The 21148-nt window shown below is 43.6% G+C and overlaps 1 protein-coding gene across 6 annotated transcripts in view; it reads right to left on the reverse strand.

Moving 5' to 3' along the window:
* LOC137415455 (coagulation factor X) overlaps positions 1 to 21148 on the reverse strand; it is an 80616-nt gene that overhangs the window by 52193 nt on the left and 7275 nt on the right. For 2 of the 6 annotated variants that reach the window (XM_078767549.1, XM_068101034.2), the window contains exons 3-4: positions 19884 to 19911; positions 9693 to 9833 (exon numbers count right to left, since the gene is read on the reverse strand). In XM_078767549.1, coding sequence (XP_078623675.1) covers positions 9693 to 9833; positions 19884 to 19911 — 169 coding nt within the window. Of the gene's footprint in view, positions 1 to 9692; positions 9834 to 19866; positions 19912 to 21148 lie in introns of all 6 variants that reach the window. The other 4 variants (XM_068101037.2, XM_068101036.2, XM_068101035.2 and 1 more) reach the window with 2 other exon arrangements.

Raw genomic sequence — 21148 nt, forward strand, 5'->3', positions numbered from 1 at the left:
TGTAGCTCATTATACCCGCACGCGCGGCACGCTTTGGCGGTCACGTGACCAGCCACTCTGGCGCCGTGGATCCCCGCCGGTGACGTCACCGGCTGGAGCAAGGAGATTCTGATGCCGGTCTTGCTTGGGGGACCCATGGGTCGCTACAATATATACAGTGTGTGTGTATATGTATGTATGTATGTATGTATGTATGTATGTATGTATGTATGTATGTATGTATGTATGTATGTATGTGTATATATATATATATATATATATATATACACACACCTAACGTTGTTGCAGTTGGGATTATCCATATGATGTAAAAAAGCGGAAAGAGATACAGTACTGTATATAGATATATCCTCACGATAATTCACAGACTGGTGTTTGTTTGTCACGCCACTCCTCCTGCAGCTCTGGGCCGATTACATCCAGATTTCCTAAATAAGATCAACATGACCCCAGTTAGTGCAGAGGGGTGTTTTTATCTTTGCCAGTGGTCTTGGATGGCCCGGGGTAGGGGGTGGGGAGGGAGGGTATCAGTGGGTGGGTAGACGTAAATTTTCTTTGTATATAAATGTGTATCACGTAGCGCCGCTCCAGGTTGGAGAGGGTATTACAAGTCCCACCCTTTGGAGTTCCTGTCCCCACGTATTCCAGTAAAGTGAGGTGTTTTGAATTGTGCAGCGAGAGGTATTTTGAATTACACGTTTAAATAAGGGTAATAGAAAATAACATAAATCCCCGACAGGAGTGGGTGCATCTGGTACACAGTCAGACCCCGACATTTGCGGGGGAGACGTTCCTGAGAAATTCCATTAATGCCAAATCTGCGAATGTGGAGGAAAATCTGCGAATGACGAGGAAAATTTGCAAATGTCGAGGAAAATCCCCAAATATCGAGGAAAATCCCCAAATGTTGAGGAATAACCGTGAATATGCCCGCGAAAACAATGTCGAATCTCATGGTTGCACATGTACAGCAGCGTTTATGTGTGACGTGGTGACATGTGGAAGATGCTTTTAGAACTATTATGTGCACAGCTGGTGTGAAACGGTGTATGCGTGGCTGGAAGTGGTTTATGCATGACACGTGGAAGATGTTTTTAGAAGTGTCATGTGCACAGCTGCTGGAAAATGTTTTTTATTGTGCCAGTGAAAAACAGTGAATACACGGGCTACAAATGTGGAAGCAGGTCGCAATTTATCAACCACAAATATGCGGAACCCGAGAATATTGGGACCGCGAATGTCAGGGTCCGACTGTATTATAAAACAGGAGTGTCCGTCTGTCTGTCCATCCATCCCCAAGGTACTCCCTCAGTTTTGGGGCTGGCCTCACCAAACCTTTGTGGAACCTTTCTTGTGGAGCAGCGAGTGAGTTTGAGGTTTCATAAATTTCTCAATAGTACAATTATGATTTTAATATTCCATCCGTTCAAAGTGTTTCGTATCCACCCTTCCTCGCCAGAAGATTCGTTTGTATTGCTTATCACGCAAGAACGGAGTCCATATTCATTTATCTCACGTGCGTTTGTAACATTGTATTTTGTTATATTGATGCTATAGTATTAACATGTAATTGGAATTATGCTGTTTGGAATGAAATTATAGGGAGATTAAGTGTCAAGGAGAATGAGGAAATGATTTTTCCACCCGTTACATTTGTGGAGTCACCATTTGCAGTTACGTCATTGACTGGGAAAAGAAACATTCGGCTGCAGTAAGTTTTTAACCAAGTCCTTCACGAACCGGCTGTTCATGCCTGACGTTCGACTGAACGTGTCACATGTATGTGGAATTTACTGGGTCATGGTTTGGCATTCGCTGTTTCTGCATTGTCTATTTGCTTTTGGCCTCCCACCAGTGCCTAGCATGGGTACCTCACGAGTATATCTATCTATTTAAAACAAAGATGGCTGTCTGTTCATCTGTTCATGGTTATGCTGATTGGCTGGTGTGAGGTGAGGTGCAATGTATACTGAAACGCAAAAGAAACTTACCACCTTTGAAACCTTTAAATATCAACAATAACACTGCGTGTAGTAAATGTGTGAACTTATTTGTGGACAATAGTGTCCTCACTGTCAGACAAAACAGTCACGGATGGTCACTTGAACCTTCAATGGTCACTTCATAGCACAGCTGTTGAACAGCCGTTTTGACTGTCAGTGATTAGCCAAGGGGTACGGGATGATTTTAATGAGCTGCACGTGATGTCTTGATATTGGCTTTAAAAAGGCCAGTGCAAAATGGGCATTTCAATCAACATGCCACGATTGTCAAGGGATCAATGGCAGCGTGCCCTGGGCATGCTGCAAGGCGGACTGAGCTACCGTGAGGTTTGTTCTACAGTACAGAACAGCACAGAGTGCAATGTCAGTCCCCTTTCAATAGCGTGTGTGGCCACCATTGTTTTGGATACAGGCAGTGCATCGTCGGCGTATACTGTCTACCAGTCTTTGGATGGATTGCTGCTGGATTCTGTCCCACTCAGTCCTCAATGTCTGAAGCAGCTCTGCCCGTGTCCTGGCCCTGCCAACTACGCGTCTCCCAAGCTCATCCCACAGGTGCTCTATGGGATTCAGGTCAGGGGAGAGCGCAGGCCACTGCATGGTGTTGATGTTCTCGCCTTGGAGAAATGCAGTGGTAAAGCGAGCAGCATGGGGACGAGGGTTGTCATGCTGAAAGGTTCTCAGTTCTGGGTGGTCTAGCAGGAATGGCAGCAGATGAGGTCGCAGGATGTTATCCACATACCGCTGGGCGTTAAGATTCACATCCACAACCACCAGTGGCGTCCTGTACCGGCCTGATATGGCGGCCCACACCATCACACTTGGGCCACCCCACCTGTTGGCTTGACGCATGCAACAATCGGCATATCGCTCACCAGTTCTTCTCCAGACACGCTCACGCCCATCAGGACTGTCCACACAGAACCTTGACTCATCGCTGAAAGCGACCTCGTTCCACTGCGCCAAGGTCCACCGCTGATGCTGTTGGCACCATCTCTGTCGATTGCGGCGATGGGCAGCCATCATCACGGGGCCTCTGTATGGTCTTCTGGCAGTCAGACCATAGTCATGCAGTCGTCTTCGTGCAGTATCATTGGAGATCCGTGGGTTTGCACGCCCCGGAGTTTCTGCCGCAGTGCGGGATGCTGGACGGAATCGATCCTGCAGGTGACTTCGGACCATCTGCCTGTCCTGCCTTGCAGTGGTGACTCTTGGCATCCCTGATCGAGGTCTGTCATCTGCAGAGTTGTGGAGGGTGTCTCTGTCCAACAGGGCCGATATTGTCTGGTGTGAACAGCCAAGGCGATGTGCCACCTCACGGTAGCTCAGTCCGCCTTGCAGACAATCGTGGCATGTTGATTGAAATGCCCATTTTGCACTGGCCTTTTTAAAGCCAATATCAAGACATCACGTGCAGCTCATTAAAATCATCCCGTACCCCTTGGCTAATCACTGACAGTCAAAACAGCTGTTCAACAGCTGTGCTATGAAGTGACAATTGAAGGTTCAAGTGACCATCCGTGACCGTTTTGTCTGACAGTGAGGACACTATTGTCCACAAATAAGTTCACACATTTGCGACACGCACTGTTATTGTTGATATTTAAAGGTTTCAAAGGTGGTAAGTTTCTTTTGCGTTTCGGTATAATTAGCTCCTGGCAAGATTGAATAATGTATTGTATAGGCTTATTAAAAGCTGATAATCGAAAGATGAATCCATATTTCATGATCGGGGGTCATGGCCTAAATAATTATGTCTAAATCTTGAGTGAAATCGGAACAAAATTATGAAAAAGCGATTTTAAAAATTAAATAATAGGCCTCACGAGACGTGACTGTGAGGTAAAGTGGCTCCCAAATTCCTTTTTTTCCCACTCTTTTAAAGGTAATTATTGCACATCTGATTTTATTTTACACCATCCAGGGATATCGGTCGCGATCTTTTTGGATTCGGATTCTACTTTTATTATACATTTTAACTTATAGTAACACATACCACCGGTACAACATGGAATATCACAGTATGTTTATTAACAGTACGTTAAGATACGACTGTGGCTGATAGGATGATTTCCGAGGAACCCACACTCTCCTCTCGGCTGTCTATCGTGGGTTTGAATCCCGACGCAGCTATAAACTATCATCCTGGTGTTTTACAGACTTGGTAAATCATCAATGTGTGCCTCCGATGGACATTACACTGGTGTTCCGTCTTCCGACATTAGTTGGTGGAAGTTAAAGACCCCCAGGATGTTCTTCACAAAGGGTAAGCGAGCTGTCGCGACACCCAGCCCAAATTACAAATTCCTGCCCGAACTGCTGCTGGGAAAGCAATCGCAAACCACCCAGTATAACCCTTGCTCAGGAAGCTGCTTTGGCGGCACAGGCACTCTGCAATGAGTAGGGTACATCTGATATCAAATAAAAGTTACAACTGGAGAGCGAAAATGAAAATAAAAATTCAAAAGGAAATTAAAGCCGATTAATAAAAAGGATAGAGCATGGACATGTCGAGAGGAGCGGAGAGGGGAGTGGGGGGTGGGAGGAGAGAGTGGGAAATGGATGGGAGAAATAGAAGAGGGAAGGGGCAGAAGGTAGGGGGAGAAGGAAAGGGTGAAAGAGGGGGGGGGGGGTAGGGAGGACTTGTGGGGAGGGGGAAGAGGTTTCCTTCTGTATCTATCTTGTCAACCCCGTTCCTCCCCACCCCATTGTTTGTCCAATTCTTCCTCTATTTTGTCCTTCAACTTCACTGTTGGTGTCCTGCCCCCCACCCCCCACCCTCTCACTACTGTATATTTTGTCTTGTTGCATCCTGATCCATTTTGTGTTTAGCTCTTCTACGAGACTTGACTTTGTATACAAAAAACTGTCATAGGTTGGCAACCATTGCACAGGCTTGATGGGCCGAATGGTTTCTTTCTGTGTTGAAGATCCTTGGAAGGGAAGTCGTCTATATTATGGTGCGAACCGTGGTGTTTGTCCATGCGTTCATCTGTCTCCCGTTTATGGGGGTCACTTCCTGTGCTGCGTTTAAAAAGCCCTATATTCGCTTTTTAAATGACGTCGATGCCAAATTTGATTTCGCAACCAGAATATTTTGCCCTCTTTTAAGACAAATCCAACCTTGACAGCCCTATGTTACACCATCATTTCACATTGGGTGGTATTAGTGGAGTTTTTGTTTTGTGCGAAACCAAGAGTGCAACACAATTAACCTTTTTAAAGTCCATTAAATATATAATTTAAATTGATACAAAAACTTAAACTTAGCCGATCACGAGGGATCGATGCTTTCACTAGCTTTACCCATCACTTGGGACAGATACTCTTCCTAGTATATAAATACATAAACACACACACAAGGTTAAAATTAAATACCGATGAAACAACATTTAGCGCATGTATTGGTTTGGCGCATGTGTTGGTTTGTAGGATGTGTTGGTTTTTGGATGTGTTGGTTTGGGGCATGTGTTGGTTTGGCACATGTGTTGGTTTGGTACATGTCTTGTTTGGCGCATGCGTTGTTTTGGCACATGCATTAGTTTGGTGATGTGTTGGTTTGGCGCATGTGTACGTTTGGCCAATGCGTTTGTTTGGCGCATGCGTTTGTTTGGCGCATGTGTTGGTTTGGTGCATGGGTTTGTTTGGCACATGCGTTTGTTTGGCGCATGCGTTTGTTTGGTGCATGTGTTGGTTTGGTGCATGGGTTGGTTTGGCGCATGGGTTGGTTTGGCGCATGCGTTGTTTTGGCATATGTGTTGGTTTGGCGGATGTGTTAGTTTTTGTGGATGTGTTGGCTTGGACGATGTGTTGGTTTGGCGGATGTGTTGGTTTGGCGTATGTGTTGGTTTGGTGCATGCATTAGTTTGGCGCATGTATTGGGTTGGAGCATGTGTTGGTTTGGCGGTTGCATTGGTAGGGCGCATGTGTTCGTTTGGCGCATGTGTTGGTTTGGTGCATGTGTTGATTTGGCATATGTGTTGGTTTGGCGGATGTGTTAGTTTTTGTGGAAGTATTGGTGTGGACGATGTGTTGGTTTGGCGGATGTGTTGGTTTGGTGCATGTGTTCGTTTGGAGCATGTGTTGGCTTGGCACATATGTTGGTTTGGCACATGTGTTGGTTTGGCAGATGTGTTAGTTTGGCGGATGTGTTGGTTTGACGGATTCGCTGGTTTGGCACATCCATTAGTTTGGCACATGTGTTGGTTTGGTGGATGTGTTGGCTTGGTGCATGCGTTAGTTTGGCGGATGTGTTCGTTTGGCGCATGCATTGGATTGGCGCATGTATTGGGTTGGCGCATGTGTTGGTTTGGCGGTTGCATTGGTAGGGCGCATGTGTTCGTTTGGCGCATGTGTTGGTTTGGTGCATGTGTTGATTTGGCATATGTGTTGATTTGGCATATGTGTTGGTTTGGCGGATGTGTTAGTTTTTGTGGAAGTATTGGTGTGGACGATGTGTTGGTTTGGCGGATGTGTTGGTTTGGTGCATGTGTTCGTTTGGAGCATGTGTTGGCTTGGCACATATGTTGGTTTGGCACATGTGTTGGTTTGGCAGATGTGTTAGTTTGGCGGATGTGGTGGTTTGACGGATTCGCTGGTTTGGCACATCCATTAGTTTGGCACATGTGTTGGTTTGGTGGATGTGTTGGCTTGGTGCATGCGTTAGTTTGGCGGATGTGTTCGTTTGGCGCATGCATTGGATTGGCGCATGTGTTTGTTTGGCGGGTGTGTTGGTTTGGCGGATGTGTTGGTTTGGCGGATGCGTTGGTTTGGCGGTTGCGTTGGTTCGGCACATGCGTTGGTTTGGCACATGTGTTATTTTAGTGCATACATTCATTTGGCGCATGTGTTGGTTTGGCGGATGTGTTGGTTTGGCTGATGTGTTTGTATGGCGGATGCATTGGTTTTGCGCATGTTGTGGTTTGGCAGATGTGTTTGGTTGGCAAATGTGTTGGTTTGAAGAATGCGTTGGTTTGGCGCTTGTGTTGGTTTGGCGGATGTGATGGTTTGGCGCATGTGTTGGTTTGGTGCATGTGTTGGTTTGTAGGATGTGTTGGTCTGGCAGATGTGTTGGTTTGGCGGATATGTTGGTTTGGCGCATGTGTTGGTTTGGCGCATGTGTTGGTTTTGGCGCATGTGTTGGTTTGTAGGATGTGTTGGTTTGGCAGATGAGTTGGTTTGGCGGATGTGTTGGTTTGATGGATGTGTTGGTTTGGCGCATGTGTTGGTTTGGAGGATGTGTTGTTTTGGTGGATGAGTTGGTTTGGCGGATGTGTTGGTTTGACGCATGTGTTGGTTTGGCGCATCGGTTTGTTTGGCGCAAGTGTTGGTTTGGAGAATGCGTTGGTTTAGAGAATGCGTTGGTTTAGAGAATGCGTTGGTTTGTCGGATGTGTTGATTTGGCACATGTGTTGGTTTAGCACATGTGTTGGTTTGGCACATGTGTTCGTTTTGTGCATTCATTGGTTTGGCGCATGTGTTGGTTTGGCGCATGTGTTGTTTGGCACATGTGTTGGTTTGGCGGATGTGTTGGTTGGGCGGATGCGTTGGTTTGGCACATGTGTTGGTTTGGAGTATGCGTTGGTTTGGCACATGTGCTGGTTTGGCACATGCATTGGTTTGGCAGATGCGTTGGTTTGGCTGATGTATTAGTTTGGCGGATGCATTGGCTTTGCGCATGTTGTGGTTTGGCGGATGTGTTTGGTTGGCACATGTGTTGGTTTGAAGAATGCGTTGGTTTGGCGGTTCTCTTGTGTTCGAGGATGCGTTGGTTTGGCACATGCGTTGGTTTGGTGGATGCATATGTTTGGCTGATGCGTTGGTTTGGCGCATGTATTGGTTTGTCGCATGGGTTGGTTTGGCGCATGTGTTTGTTTGGAGAATGCGTTGGTTTAGAGTATGCGTTGGTTTAGAGTATGCTTTGGTTTGCAGGATGTGGTTTTGCGCATGTGTTGGTTTGGAGGATGCATTGGTTTAGAGTATGCGTTGGTTTGTGTGATGTGTTGGTTTGTCGGATGTGTTGGTTTGGCGGATGTGTTGGTTTGGTGGATGTGTTGGTTTGGCGGATGTGTTGGTTTGGCGGATGTGTTGGTTTGGCGCATGTGTTGGTTTGTAGGATGTGTTGGTTTGTAGGATGTGTTGATTTGGCAGATGTGTTGGTTTGGTGCATGCGTTCGTGTGGCACATGCATTGGTTTGGAGAATGCATTGGTTTGGCGGTTGTGTTGGTTTGGCGCATTTGTTCGTTTGGCGCATGTGTTCGTTTGGCGGATGTGTTCATTTGGCGTATATGCTGGTTTGGCGCATCCGTTGGTTTGTCACATGTGTTGGTTTGGTGGATGTGTTGGTTTTGCACATGTGTTAGTTTGGCGGTTGTGTTCATTTGGCACATGCGTTGGATTGGCGCATGTGTTGGTTTGGCGCATGTGTTGGTTTGGCGCATGGGTTTGTTTGGCGCATGTGTTGGTTTACAGTATGCGTTGGTTTGTAGGATGTGTTGGTTTGGCAGCTGTGTTGGTTTGGCGGATGTGTTGTTTTGGCTTATGTCTTGGTTTGGCGGATGTGTTGGTTTGGCGGATGTGTTGGTTTGCCGGATGTGTTGGTTTGGCGCATGTGTTGTTTGGCGCATGAGTTGTTTGGCGCATGAGTTGGTTTGGTGCATGCGTTGGTTTGGAGAATGGATTGGTTTGGCGGTTGTGTTGGTTTGGCACATTTGTTCGGTTGGCGCTTGTGTTGGTTATGGCGCACGTGTTCGTTTGGTGCATGCGTTGGTTTGGCGCTTGTGTTGTGGTTTGGCGGTTGTGTTGGTTTGGAGTATGTGTTGGTTTGGCACATGCGTTGGGTTGGCAAATGCATTGGTTTGGCGGATGCGTTGGTTTGGAAGATGCATTGGCTTGGCACATGTGTTGGTTTGGCGCATGTGTTGGTTTGGAGAATGCGTTGGTTTGGCAGTTGTGTTTGTTTGGCGCATTTGTTCGTTTGGCGCATTCGTTGGTTTGGCGCATGTGTTCGTTTGGCAGATGTGTTCGTTTGGTGCATGCGTTGGTTTGGCACATGTGTTAGTTTGAAGAATGCGTTGGTTTGGCGGTTCTCTTGTGTTCGAGGATGCGTTGGTTTGGCACATGCGTTGGTTTGGTGGATGCGTATGTTTGGCTGATGCGTTGGTTTGGCGCATGTATTGGTTTGTCGCATTCGTTGGTTTGGTGCATGTGTTGGATTGGCGGATGTGTTGGTTTGGCAGGTGTGTTGGTTTCGTGGATGTGTTGGTTTGGCGGGTGTGTTGGCTTAGCGGATGTGTTGGTTTGGTGGATGTGTTGGTTTGGCGCATTTGTTGGTTTGGCGGATGTGTTAGTTTGGAGGAGGTGTTGGTTTGGCACGTGCGTTGGTTTGGCGGATGTGTTGGTTTGGCGGATGTGTTGGTTTGTCGGATGTGTTGGTTTGGCGGATGTGTTGGTTTGGCAGATGCGTTGGTTTGGCACATGCTTTGGTTTGGCGCATGTGTTCGTGTGGCGCATGTTTTGTTGTGGCGGATGTGATGGTTTGGCGCTTGTGTTGGTTTATCGGTTCTGTTGGTTTGGTGCATGTGTGATTTTTGCCCATTTTGGTGTATCATGGAGGAATCTTGCGATATGTGGCAGGCGGGCGTATTATTATACAGTATAGATATATTTATGAAGTAAAAGATTTTCACCAATCTGGCAGTGGTCACCCTCGTAACCATGGAGACAACTACAGCGAAATCCAACGGGAAGTCTGAGGCAACTTCCGCCATTTTGACATGGTTTGCCGTCACAAGGATTCCTCAAGTTGTGATTTGGCCGTTTGCTTCGTCCTAAGGTACAGAAACAGTCAATCGATTATCCCATGGTTTGCCATCACAGAGAGACACAAGTCTTGATACGGGAAGTTTAGATCCAGGGGGCTCAATATCCCGATTGCTTTTGTTTTAATCTGTAAATATGGACTTTCTATGATACACAAAATTATTTGATGTCATTTCATTCAAACTAGTAGGCCCATCAGTCAATTGGACCAATCTTTCATTGATATAATCGATGTGGGAACTCGTGGAGATCAGTTTGGTGCATCATACTCTCCTTTGGAAAACACCAGTTAATCCCTGTACTTGGGTACCAAAACGGTTATTGCTTTCCTTTTTTTGGAGGATTATGGTAAAAAAAACCCACCGTTTAGAGGCCATTTTTCCCCGCAAAGCGGGGGTTGGCCTTTTCGGGGACCGTGGTTGTTGTTGTTTTTTGGTTCCCTTTTTGAAGGATTATGGAGGATTATGGTAGTTGAATTTTATTTACCGAATCAACTCATGAGGTCTTAACGATCTTTTTGGTGCATTACACTCCACATCAGAAAACGCCAGAAGAACTCCACAAAAAAACATGACATACAGACACAAACACACATACATGCACATACATACATGAAAATACATACAGTGCATTCAGAAAGTATTCAGACCCCTTCACTTTTTTCACATTTTGTTATGTTGCAGCCTTATTCTGAAATCGTTTAAATTCATTTTTCGCTCATCAATCTACACTCAATACCCCATAATGACAAAGAGAAAACAGGATTTTAGAAAGTTTTGCAAATTTATTAAAAAGAAAAAACTGAAATATCACATTGACATAAGTATTCAGACCCTTTGCTATGACACTTGAAATTTAGCTCAGGTGCCTCCCATTTCTCTTGATTATCTTTGAGATGTTTCTACACCTTGATTGGAGTCCACCTGTGGTAAATTCAATTGATTGGACATGATTTGGACAGGCACACACCTGTCTATATAAGGTCTCACAGCTGACAATGCATATCAGAGCACAAACCAAGCCATGAGGTCGAAGGAACTGCCTGCAGAGGTCAGAGACAGGATTGTGTCGAGACACAGATCTGGGGAAAAAAAAAAAAAAAAAAAATTCTGCTGCATTGAAGGTTCCCAAGAGCACAGTGGCCTCCATAATTCTTAAATGGAAGAAGTTTGGAACAACCAGGACTCTTCCTAGAGCTGGCCTCCCGGCCAAACTAAGCAATCGGGGGAGAAGGGCCTTGGTAAGAGAGGTGACCAAGAACCCGATGGTCACTGTGGCTGAGCTCCAGAGATCCTGTGTGGAGATAGGAGAAACTTCCAGAAGGACAACCATCACTGCAACACTCCACCGATCTGGGCTTTATGGAAAAGTGGCCCGACGGAAGCCTCTCCTCAGTGAAAGACACATGAAAGCCCACATAATCTTGTTTCTCACAGTCCGAGAGTCTTTTAGGTGCTTTTTTGCAAACGTCAAATGGGCTTGAAATTTAGCTCCAAGCTCCAAGCACACCACCTAATTGTACAGTATTGGTTGGTCCTAAACTTAAAAAAAAAATTTTTTTTTTAAGGATTCTTGTAAATTATATTAATTTCACAACATCCCATATTCAACTTTATTTAAATTGTAAACCTCAAACATAGTTTCTCCACCAAAAGCAAGATCCTTAACCCATAAGCAATTGACTAGTTTCCCGACTGCACAGATCATCAGCTGGGCACTGTCATTCCTCGAGGTTTTCATCCTTTCAGCCCAGGACCTCTCCAAACGGCGGATCCACAACCACGAGCATGGATCCACATCAATTGATGGTACATCAGTAGATCCACAACCCCATTTGCGTCCAGGCAGTCAGTCAACCCATCAATGCAACATCACTTATTCCAACTTTACTCGCAATAGGATTTAATGTATTATCATATATTTATAACTTTGCTTATACACTCTAGTAAGGTCGATATATGGAAAATACCCCCTCAACCCCCCAAAAATTGCTACAAAAGGTTTCTCAACTGATTCTGGTAGGGTTTAGTGTACTTTATAACATACTAAAAGTTTACCAAAGGAGGACCCCCGGAAAAGTGTTTTTTTCAAGATGGCGTCCAAGATGGCCGCCGAAACCTCTTAATGATCATAACTATGTAACTATCAACTCAAATTTGATGTTCTTGGTGTCTATCCCTAGGTTTTTGGGGGCAAGGAACACATTAAGACCATTAAAAATGAAAGTGGGCCATTATCTAACAGGTTGAGGGGGCATTTTCCATATATTGATCTGAAGAATGTGTCGAATTGGATCTAACTGAATAACTAATTCTCATCTTTCTCTTTTTCAGACATGATTCAACAATGAGTGCAAGCACAGCCAGTCAAGCTTTTTGTCCAATCTGCAAGGAGGAGATCGAGGATTCCAGTGATAACTGGGATGCAATTCAGTGGAAGGGGGTGAAGGGAATAAATGAAGCCAGTGTAAAGCGGAAGGACGATCTTGTAGTTGAAGCCAGTACTAAAGTGCATAAAAGCTGTCGTCAACAGTACATAAATGATAAAAACATTAAAAGCCATGTTGCAAAGAAAAGTAGTGGTTCTGTGCCACCAAAGAGAACCACAAGACAATCAAGTGGAGGTTTTGACAGTGAAAAGGATTGCGTATTCTGTGGATGTACAATTGATTTGGACAAGGGACACTTTAGCTGGGTACGGACTGACAAATTTGTGGAGACAATTGTGGAGGTCTGTGAATCCCGTTCAGATGATTGGGGACATACTGTAAAGGGTCGGATTGAATACTATTTACGAGATTTACATGCAGCAGACGGACTTTATCATCATTCGTGTAGTGGAAATTTCCGGTCCTTCAAGTCTGTGCCTTTAGAGTTCCAGAAAGCCCCCGAAGCCAAGCGCAGAAAGTGTGGTCGTCCTAAAGATGAAGATAAGTATGAAGCATTTCAGAAAATGTGTGCTTACCTAGAACTGAACAGTGAGGAACAACTAACTGTTACATCTTTGAGCCTCATAATGAAAGGGTATCTTTGTAATCCTGATTCGGAACCGTATGACAATTACAGTTTGAAAAAGCGTCTTAAAGAACGCTTTAAGGACTCAATTTTTTTTGGTGAAAGAGAAGGCTTGGACGATATTGTTACGATGAGAGAACAAACGTCGCAGATTCTGAGATCATACTACAAGCAAACGTGTCAGGAAGGCGATGAAGAGTCCCAAAAACGCGCTATTATTGAAACTGCTGCTAGGTTAATCAGAAGTGATATAAAATCTCAGGTTTCGACTGTGACGAATCAGTATCCAAGTAGTGATGATTTAAAACTTGATTCAGCCCTATCGTTCATTCCGACTAGTCTGCGGACAGCACTGGAAGCATTGTTCGTTGGGAAAGACACAAGACGCAAGGTTGCGGCAGTTGGTCATGCCATAATTCAGGCAGTTCGCCCACTATCTGTCATTGCCCACGAGCTGTCATAGTAGTGATCTTGTCATCGAACAAACGTTGATGAGGTCTCTGAAGAGCACTGGTGGTCTAACTCGCGGCAGTGGGATGACCGAGGACATGCGAAACCTTTGGACCTTATCTGCACCTGTAACATCCGAGTACAACATTGCGATGCAGGATTTCACAAACCTAACCTATACTACAAGTCCGCAACACAAAGACTCAACTGAGGCGCGCATCAAAAGAGATGCATCTGATCTCGAGAAAATTCGGATAAAGCATGCAGCCTGCTCACCCTTCACATCTGATCCTACTCTGAGAAACATTGTCAACGGGATAGTGGCTGGGCCAGATGTGAATGGACATGACTTTGAATCGGTTGGAAACAAGATCATTGAAGATATAATCGGAAAGTCGGCATTTACTTACAAATTCAAGCGGAAAGACAGAGCCAAAACCCTTGGGAATATCTCTGCTGTGAAGATTGCTCCTGATCGTACCATTGATCCTGCCCTTCTGTTCCAGCGTTTCCTTCTGGTGTCAAGGTCAGGAGATCTTTCCCTTGAAGAGGTTTTGACGTATGAACTAACCCCTACCCTCCAGCCCTCTTTGAGACCAGGAACATTCTTCGAAAAGCAGACAAACCTCAGCTTGCTCAGGCAATTCGAGACCATGCTGCGGACTTATCAAGTGAGGCTGTGATGAACTCTATTCCCAAAACAGATTGTTACGTGCTTGATGGTGGCTCTTTGCTCCATCGTTTACCATGGAACAAAGGCGACTCATATAATGCAATAGCTGAGTCTTATGCAGACTTCACTGTGAGACATTACGGACAAGCGACAGTGGTGTTCGATGGCTATGGTGAAGGTCCCTCAATAAAAGACAACACACATCAGAGATGAGGAAAAAACCTGCACCCTATTGTTAGTTTCACTGCAGAAACAGAGTTTGCAGGCAAAAAGGACGACTTTTTGTCTCGTGACAAAAACAAGGCAGACATGATTGCTCTCATCAGCACAGCACTAACTAAAAGGGGATGCCATGTCATTCAGTCACCAGGGGATGCAGACGTTGATATCGTTAAGGCAACTGTTGAACGATCCCGTCATTGCACCACAACGTTGGTCGGTGAGGATACAGATTTGCTGATCTTGCTCCTTCATTACTCCAGAACAGACAATGAGATCATCTACTTCCGTTCTGATGCAAACAAGCAGTCAAAAGAACACAGAGTGTATAACATTAACCTGTTGAAAGAAACTTTAGGAGACGATGTGTGCAATGAGTTGCTCTTTGTACATGCCTACTCAGGATGTGATTCTACTTCAAGGATTTTCGGCATCGGGAAAAAGTCAGCCTTCCGGAAATTAGTGAAATCTGATCCTGTCATGAAGTCCTGTGCTAGTGCATTCATCCTTCAAAACAAATCTCAAGAGGACATATCAGATCTTGGCAAAGACCTGATGGTTGATCTCTTTGGTGGCAAGTCTAATGATACGCTATCATCACTGCGCCATATCATTTTCACCAAAAAAGTGGCAACTGCTCAAGCATTTGTCACTTCTGAACGGCTCCCCCCAACATCACCTGCAACAATATTCCATAGCCAACGTGTGTACTTTCAAATTATGGTATGGATGGGGATGGCAAATGAAATGAACCCAACTGAATGGGGATGGAAACAGGAAAATGATCAGTTAATTCCAATTATGACCCAAAACAATGCTGCGCCTGACGAACTCTTGAAAATTATCCATTGCAACTGTTTGGGGGGATGCAAATCCTCTCGATGCAGCTGCAGACGCTATGGACTCCGCTGCACTGCTGCATGTGGCCCTTGCCAAACTGAAAACTGTGACAATCCAAACAACACTCAAGAGGTCGATACTGAGGAGGAGGATGACACTCAAAACTGAACGCTCTGAAACTTATTCTATGGACAAAGGTGTTTGTGCATTAGGTGACAGCTGAAGGTCATGAGTTCAATTTCATAATGATTCAACAGCTCAGTAATATCCAAAGTTGTCTTAATGTGTTCCTTGCCCCCAAAAACCTGGGGATAGACATCAAGATCATTAAATTTGAGTCAATAGTTATGGACTTGCGTTCATTTGGAGGTGTTGGCGGCCATTATTGACGCCATATTGGATTTTTGTGTTACATATAATGGCCCACTTTCATTTTTAATGGTCTTAATGTGTTCCTTGCCCCCAAAAACCTAGGGATAGACACCAAGATCATCAAATTTGAGTTGATAGTTACATAGTTATGATCATTAAGAGGTTTCGGTGGCCATCTTGGACGCCATCTTGAAAAAAACACTTTTCCGGGGGTCCTACTTTGGTAAACTTTTAGTATGTTATAACGTACGCTAAACCCTACCAGAATCAGTTGAGAAACCTTTTGTAGCAATTTTTTGGGGGTTAAACTGTATTTTGACCTGACTACTCCATAATGTGATAATATCATTAAGTCATGCACATCTTACCTTAAATACACCATATCTACCAGCCAGCATGACCACACCACCTACTTCTCCATCAAACAGCACTTCGAATGTTCAAACTGTCACCTATAATGGTTTTTGGCTTGCTACCGTATCCTAGCAACCACCGATTCCGAGCAACATTGATTTGTCGTATATTTAATTATTATTATTATTATTATTTTTAAAGGCCATTTTCCCCGCTGGAGCAGGGGTTAGCCTTGCGGGCCCCATGACAATCATGGTTCCCTGTTTGAGGCAATGTTTTTATGGCCGGATGCCCTTCCTGACGCCAACCCTTGGTCGCCTCTCACGATGCGCAGTGATACAGTGTACCTATTCTAAATCGGGGTACACACCATGATCATTCATCCCAGCAAGCTGGTACTCAATTTGCCGACCTCGGAAGGATGACAGGCTGAGTCAACCCCCCTGGCGTTAATTCAGCGATCGACCGGGATTCGAACCCAGGATCCTAGGATCCCAAGCCGGCACCCAAACCGCTAAGCCAACACCAACCTGTATTTACATAAAGATCTCATGAATAATACTATATTGTTCTGTACTTGTATTATGTTGTACTGTAATATAATAATATTGTATTGTACACTTCGAATGTTCAAACTGTCACCTATAACGGTTTTTGGCATGCTGCCGTATCCTAGCAACCACTGATTCCTAGCAACATTGATTTGTAGAATATTTAATTATTATATTGTACTGTATTTACATAAAGATCTCATGAATAATATTTTTAATATTCGTATTATATTTGACTAATTTGATTTGGTGCCTTTTTGTGATATTAAAGAAAATTGTTTGAATTTACCAACTGTAGCCCCCTGTGCTAACAGACGTTTGACTAGTTGTTGTAATTTATTGACAAGTTCAGAGCTGTGTGTGTGGTTGCTTTCACAGTACTAATTATTTCACTTGCAACCGTACCATAAAATAGCTTTTTAGGAATGTTGCTGTCTAAGAAAGGCATTCGGACAATGTGGAATGGAAATGCATCTCGTTTATCAAATAATTTGGTGTGAAATTTATTATTATGGATATCAATTTGTAATTCTAAAAAGGAAACTGAAGTGGAAGTTTGGTTTTCCTTTTTAAATTCAAGTTCTTTTGGATATACAGTCACGTGAAAAAGTAGGTACACCCCATGTAAAGTTTTGACTTTTTCAACATATTTCAACATACAGCTATTTGATCTTCATTTCAACAATATTGATAGATAAAGGTGATATAACATAACAAATATCATGAAACATTTACATTTTGTAGTCCATTGTATAATTTAAATAAACATAAATGCAAATTTCGCAAGTGGAAAAAGTAAGTACACCCTTGGCTCTAATAGGTGGTATTGCCCCCTTTGGCAGAAACAACCTCAAGTAGGCGTTTCTTATAACTGTCTACCAGTCTCTGATATCGACTGGGAGAAATTTTTGCCCACTCCTCCATGCAGAATTCTTTCAGCTGTGCGATGTTTGAGGGGTTTCTTGCATGCACAGCTCGTTTCAAATCCCCCCACAACATCTCGATGGGATTTAGATCCGGGCTTTGACATGGCCATTCCAAAACCCTTCATTTCTTTATTTTCAGCCATTCCTTGGTGGATTTACTGGTATGTTTAGGGTCATTGTCATGTTGCAAGGTCCACCTTCAGTTGGGCTTCAACTTTCCGACAGATGGCCTCACATTATCCTCAAGCACCCTCTGGTACAATGAAGAATTCATAGTGGATTCTATGATGGTGAGCTGCCCAGGCCCTGATGCAGCAAAGCTGCCCCAAACCATATTTCCACCACCATGCTTTACAGTTGGTATCAGGTTCTTGTGGTCAAATGCTGTCTTTGGTTTTCGCCAAACAGGTCTTCTGGTACTGTGGCGAAATAGCTCTACCTTTGACTCATCTGTCCAGAGCACATTGTTCCAGAAGTGCTGGTCTTTGCTGAGGTGTTCTTTGGCAAACTTTAGTCTTGCCCTGATGTTCTTTCTGGACAGCAAAGGTTTCCTCCTGGCACACCTCCCATGTAGATCAAATTTGTGCAGCCTCTTTCTAATGGTAGACTCGTGCACTTTGATATCAACAGTGGCAAGAGCTACCTGTAGGTCCCGTGAAGACATTCTGGGGTTCTTAGAGACCTCTTTCAGCATCTTGTGGTCTGCTCTCGGGCTGAACTTGCTGGGGCGGCCTTGCCTGAACAAATTGGCAGTTGTTTGGAATCTTCTCCACTTGTAGATGATCTTCGGGACAGTCGAATGATTGATTTCAAATTGTTTGGAGATCTTTTTACATTCCTTCCCAGACTCGTAGGCATCTAGAACCTTCTTTCTGAAGGCCTCAGAGAGCTCTTTTGATCTAGGCATGGTGACGCCGCACACTTCAACAACAAAGAGCAAACCAAACTAAATGTCTGAGGTTTAAGTAAAACAGGTTCCTCCAAGATCCTCTCTAACGATGTTCTAATCATTTGCACCTGAGCTGGTGCACCTGATTCTAATTTTAGGTATTTGAAGTAGTGATAAATGTAGGGGTGTACTTACTTTTTCCACATGCAAAATTTGCATTTATGTTTATTTAAATTATACAATGGACTAAAAAATGTAAATGTTTCATGATATTTGTTATATTATATCACCTTTATCCATCAATATTGTTGAAATGAAGATCAAATAGCTGTATGTTGAAATATGTTGAAAAAGTCAAAACTTTACATGGGGTGTACTTACTTTTTCACGTGACTGTATATCATCATGAAGCTGATCAAATATAAATCCATCGTTAATTGCCAACAAATCATCAATGAACATGAAGATGTTTCCACATCTTTGTGCAGTTATTACTTTATTCCTCGTCGGTCCAACGTTGAGTTGAGTGTACACACACACACACACACACACACACACACACACACACACACACACACACACACACACACACACACACACACACACACACACACACACACAATTAATTGTACAGTATCGGTTGTTCCTAAACTTATATAATTTAAAGGATTGTTGTAAATGGTGTTAATTTCACAACATCCCATATTCAACTTTATTTAAATTGTAAACCTCAAACATAGTTTCTCCACCTAAAGCAAGAACACACCCTCGAGCATGGATCCACATCAATAGATGGTACATCAGTAGATCCACAACCTCAGTTGCGTCCAGGCAGTCAGTCAACTCATCAATGCAACATCACTTATTCCAACTTTACTCGCAATAGGATTTAATGTATTATCATATATTTATAACTTTCCTTACACACTCGATAATATGATAATATCATTAAATCATTCACATCTTACCCTTAAATACATCAATCTACCAACCAGCATGACCACACCACCTACCTCTCGATCAAACTGTACTTCGAATGTTCAAACTGTCACCGATAACGGTTTTTTTCATGCTGCCGTATTCTAGCAACCACTGATTCCGAGCAACATTGATTTGTGGAATATTTAATTATTATATTGTGCTGTATTTACATAAAGATCTCATGATTAATATTTTCAATATTCGTATTGTATTTTACTAATTCGATTTGGTGACTTTTTGTGATATTAAAGAAAACTTGTTTTAATCTACCAACTGTACCTCCCTGTGCTAGCATACGTCTGACTAGTTGTTGTAATTTATTGACCACGCACACACACACACACACACACACACACACACACACACACACACACACACACACACACACACATACAACCACACACACACAAACACACACACATATACAAAACACACACACACACACACACACACACATATACAAAGACACACACACACACACACACACTCATACACCTTTACACTCTGAGACACACACATGTGCATACACAAGTGAACACACACACACACACCCACACAAATACACACACACACACACACACACACACATTCAAACACACACACACACACACACAATCACACACACACACACACACACATATACAAACACACACACACACACACACACACACACAACCACACACCTCGTCAATTTATAGTACATGAATTGTTAGCTTTACCGTATAGCAGTGCAGTGTGATGAAAGAAGGCACACATAACCTATTTTTCTCACCTGGTTCAATGACCCACCTGTGTTGTATTTGACCCAGAACAATTTCTGGTGGAAAATGAAAAAGTATTACAATCATTTCGAAACCACCATATTATACATTGTAAATGCAAAACAATATTATATTAAGTAATTAACTCTGTCATTTTCAAGATGAACTGTTTTTCAAATTGGTGTGCATGGATTGGACTGAATTCTAACATCTGTCTAACATCGGTACAACGTTGGGCCAACACTTAATTCCAACATCTGTCTAACATCGGTACAACGTTGGGCCAACACTTAATTCCAACATCTGTCTAACATCGGTCCAACGTTGGGCCAACACTTAATTCCAACATCTGTCTAACATCGGTACAACGTTGGGCCAACACTTAATTCCAACATCTGTCTAACATCGGTCCAACGTTGGGCCAACACTTAATTCCAACATCTGTCTAACATCGGTACGACGTTGGGCCAACACTTAATTCCAACATCTGTCTAACATCGGTACAACGTTGGGCCAACACTTAATTCCAACATCTGTCTAACATCGGTACAACGTTGGGCCAACACTTAATTCCAACATCTGTCTAACATCGGTACAACGTTGGGCCAACACTTAATTCCAACATCTGTCTAACATCGGTACAACGTTGGGCCAACACTTAATTCCAACATCTGTCTAACATCGGTACAACGTTGGGTAACACTTAATTCCAACATCTGTCTCACATCGGTACAACGTTGGGTAACACTTAATTCCAACATCTGTCTAACATCGGTCCAACATTGGGCCAACACTTAATTCCAACATCTGTCGAACATCGGTACAACGTTGGGTAACACCTAATTCCAACATCTGTCTAACATCGGTACAACGTTGGGTAAGACTTAATTCCAACATCTGTCTAACATCGGTACAACGTTGGGTAACACTGAATTCCAACATCTGTCTAACATCGGTCCAACGTTGAGTAACACTGAATTCCAACATCTGTCTAACATCGGTCCAACATTGGGCCAACACTTAATTCCAACATCTGTCGAACATCGGTAGAACGTTGGGTAACACTTAATTCCAACATCTGTCTAACATCGGTCCAACGTTGAGTAACACTTAATTCCAACATCTGTCTAACATCGGTACAACGTTGGGTAACACTTAATTCCAACATCTGTCTAACATCGGTACAACGTTGGGTAACACTGAATTCCAACATCTGTCTAACATTGGTAGAACGTTGGGTAACACTTAATTCCAACATCTGTCTAACATCGGTCCAACGTTGAGTAACACTGA

Source organism: Myxine glutinosa, chromosome 13, assembly GCF_964187855.1.
Source record: "Myxine glutinosa chromosome 13, kmMyxGlut1.1, whole genome shotgun sequence".
Taxonomy (NCBI): Eukaryota; Metazoa; Chordata; class Myxini; order Myxiniformes; family Myxinidae; genus Myxine; species Myxine glutinosa.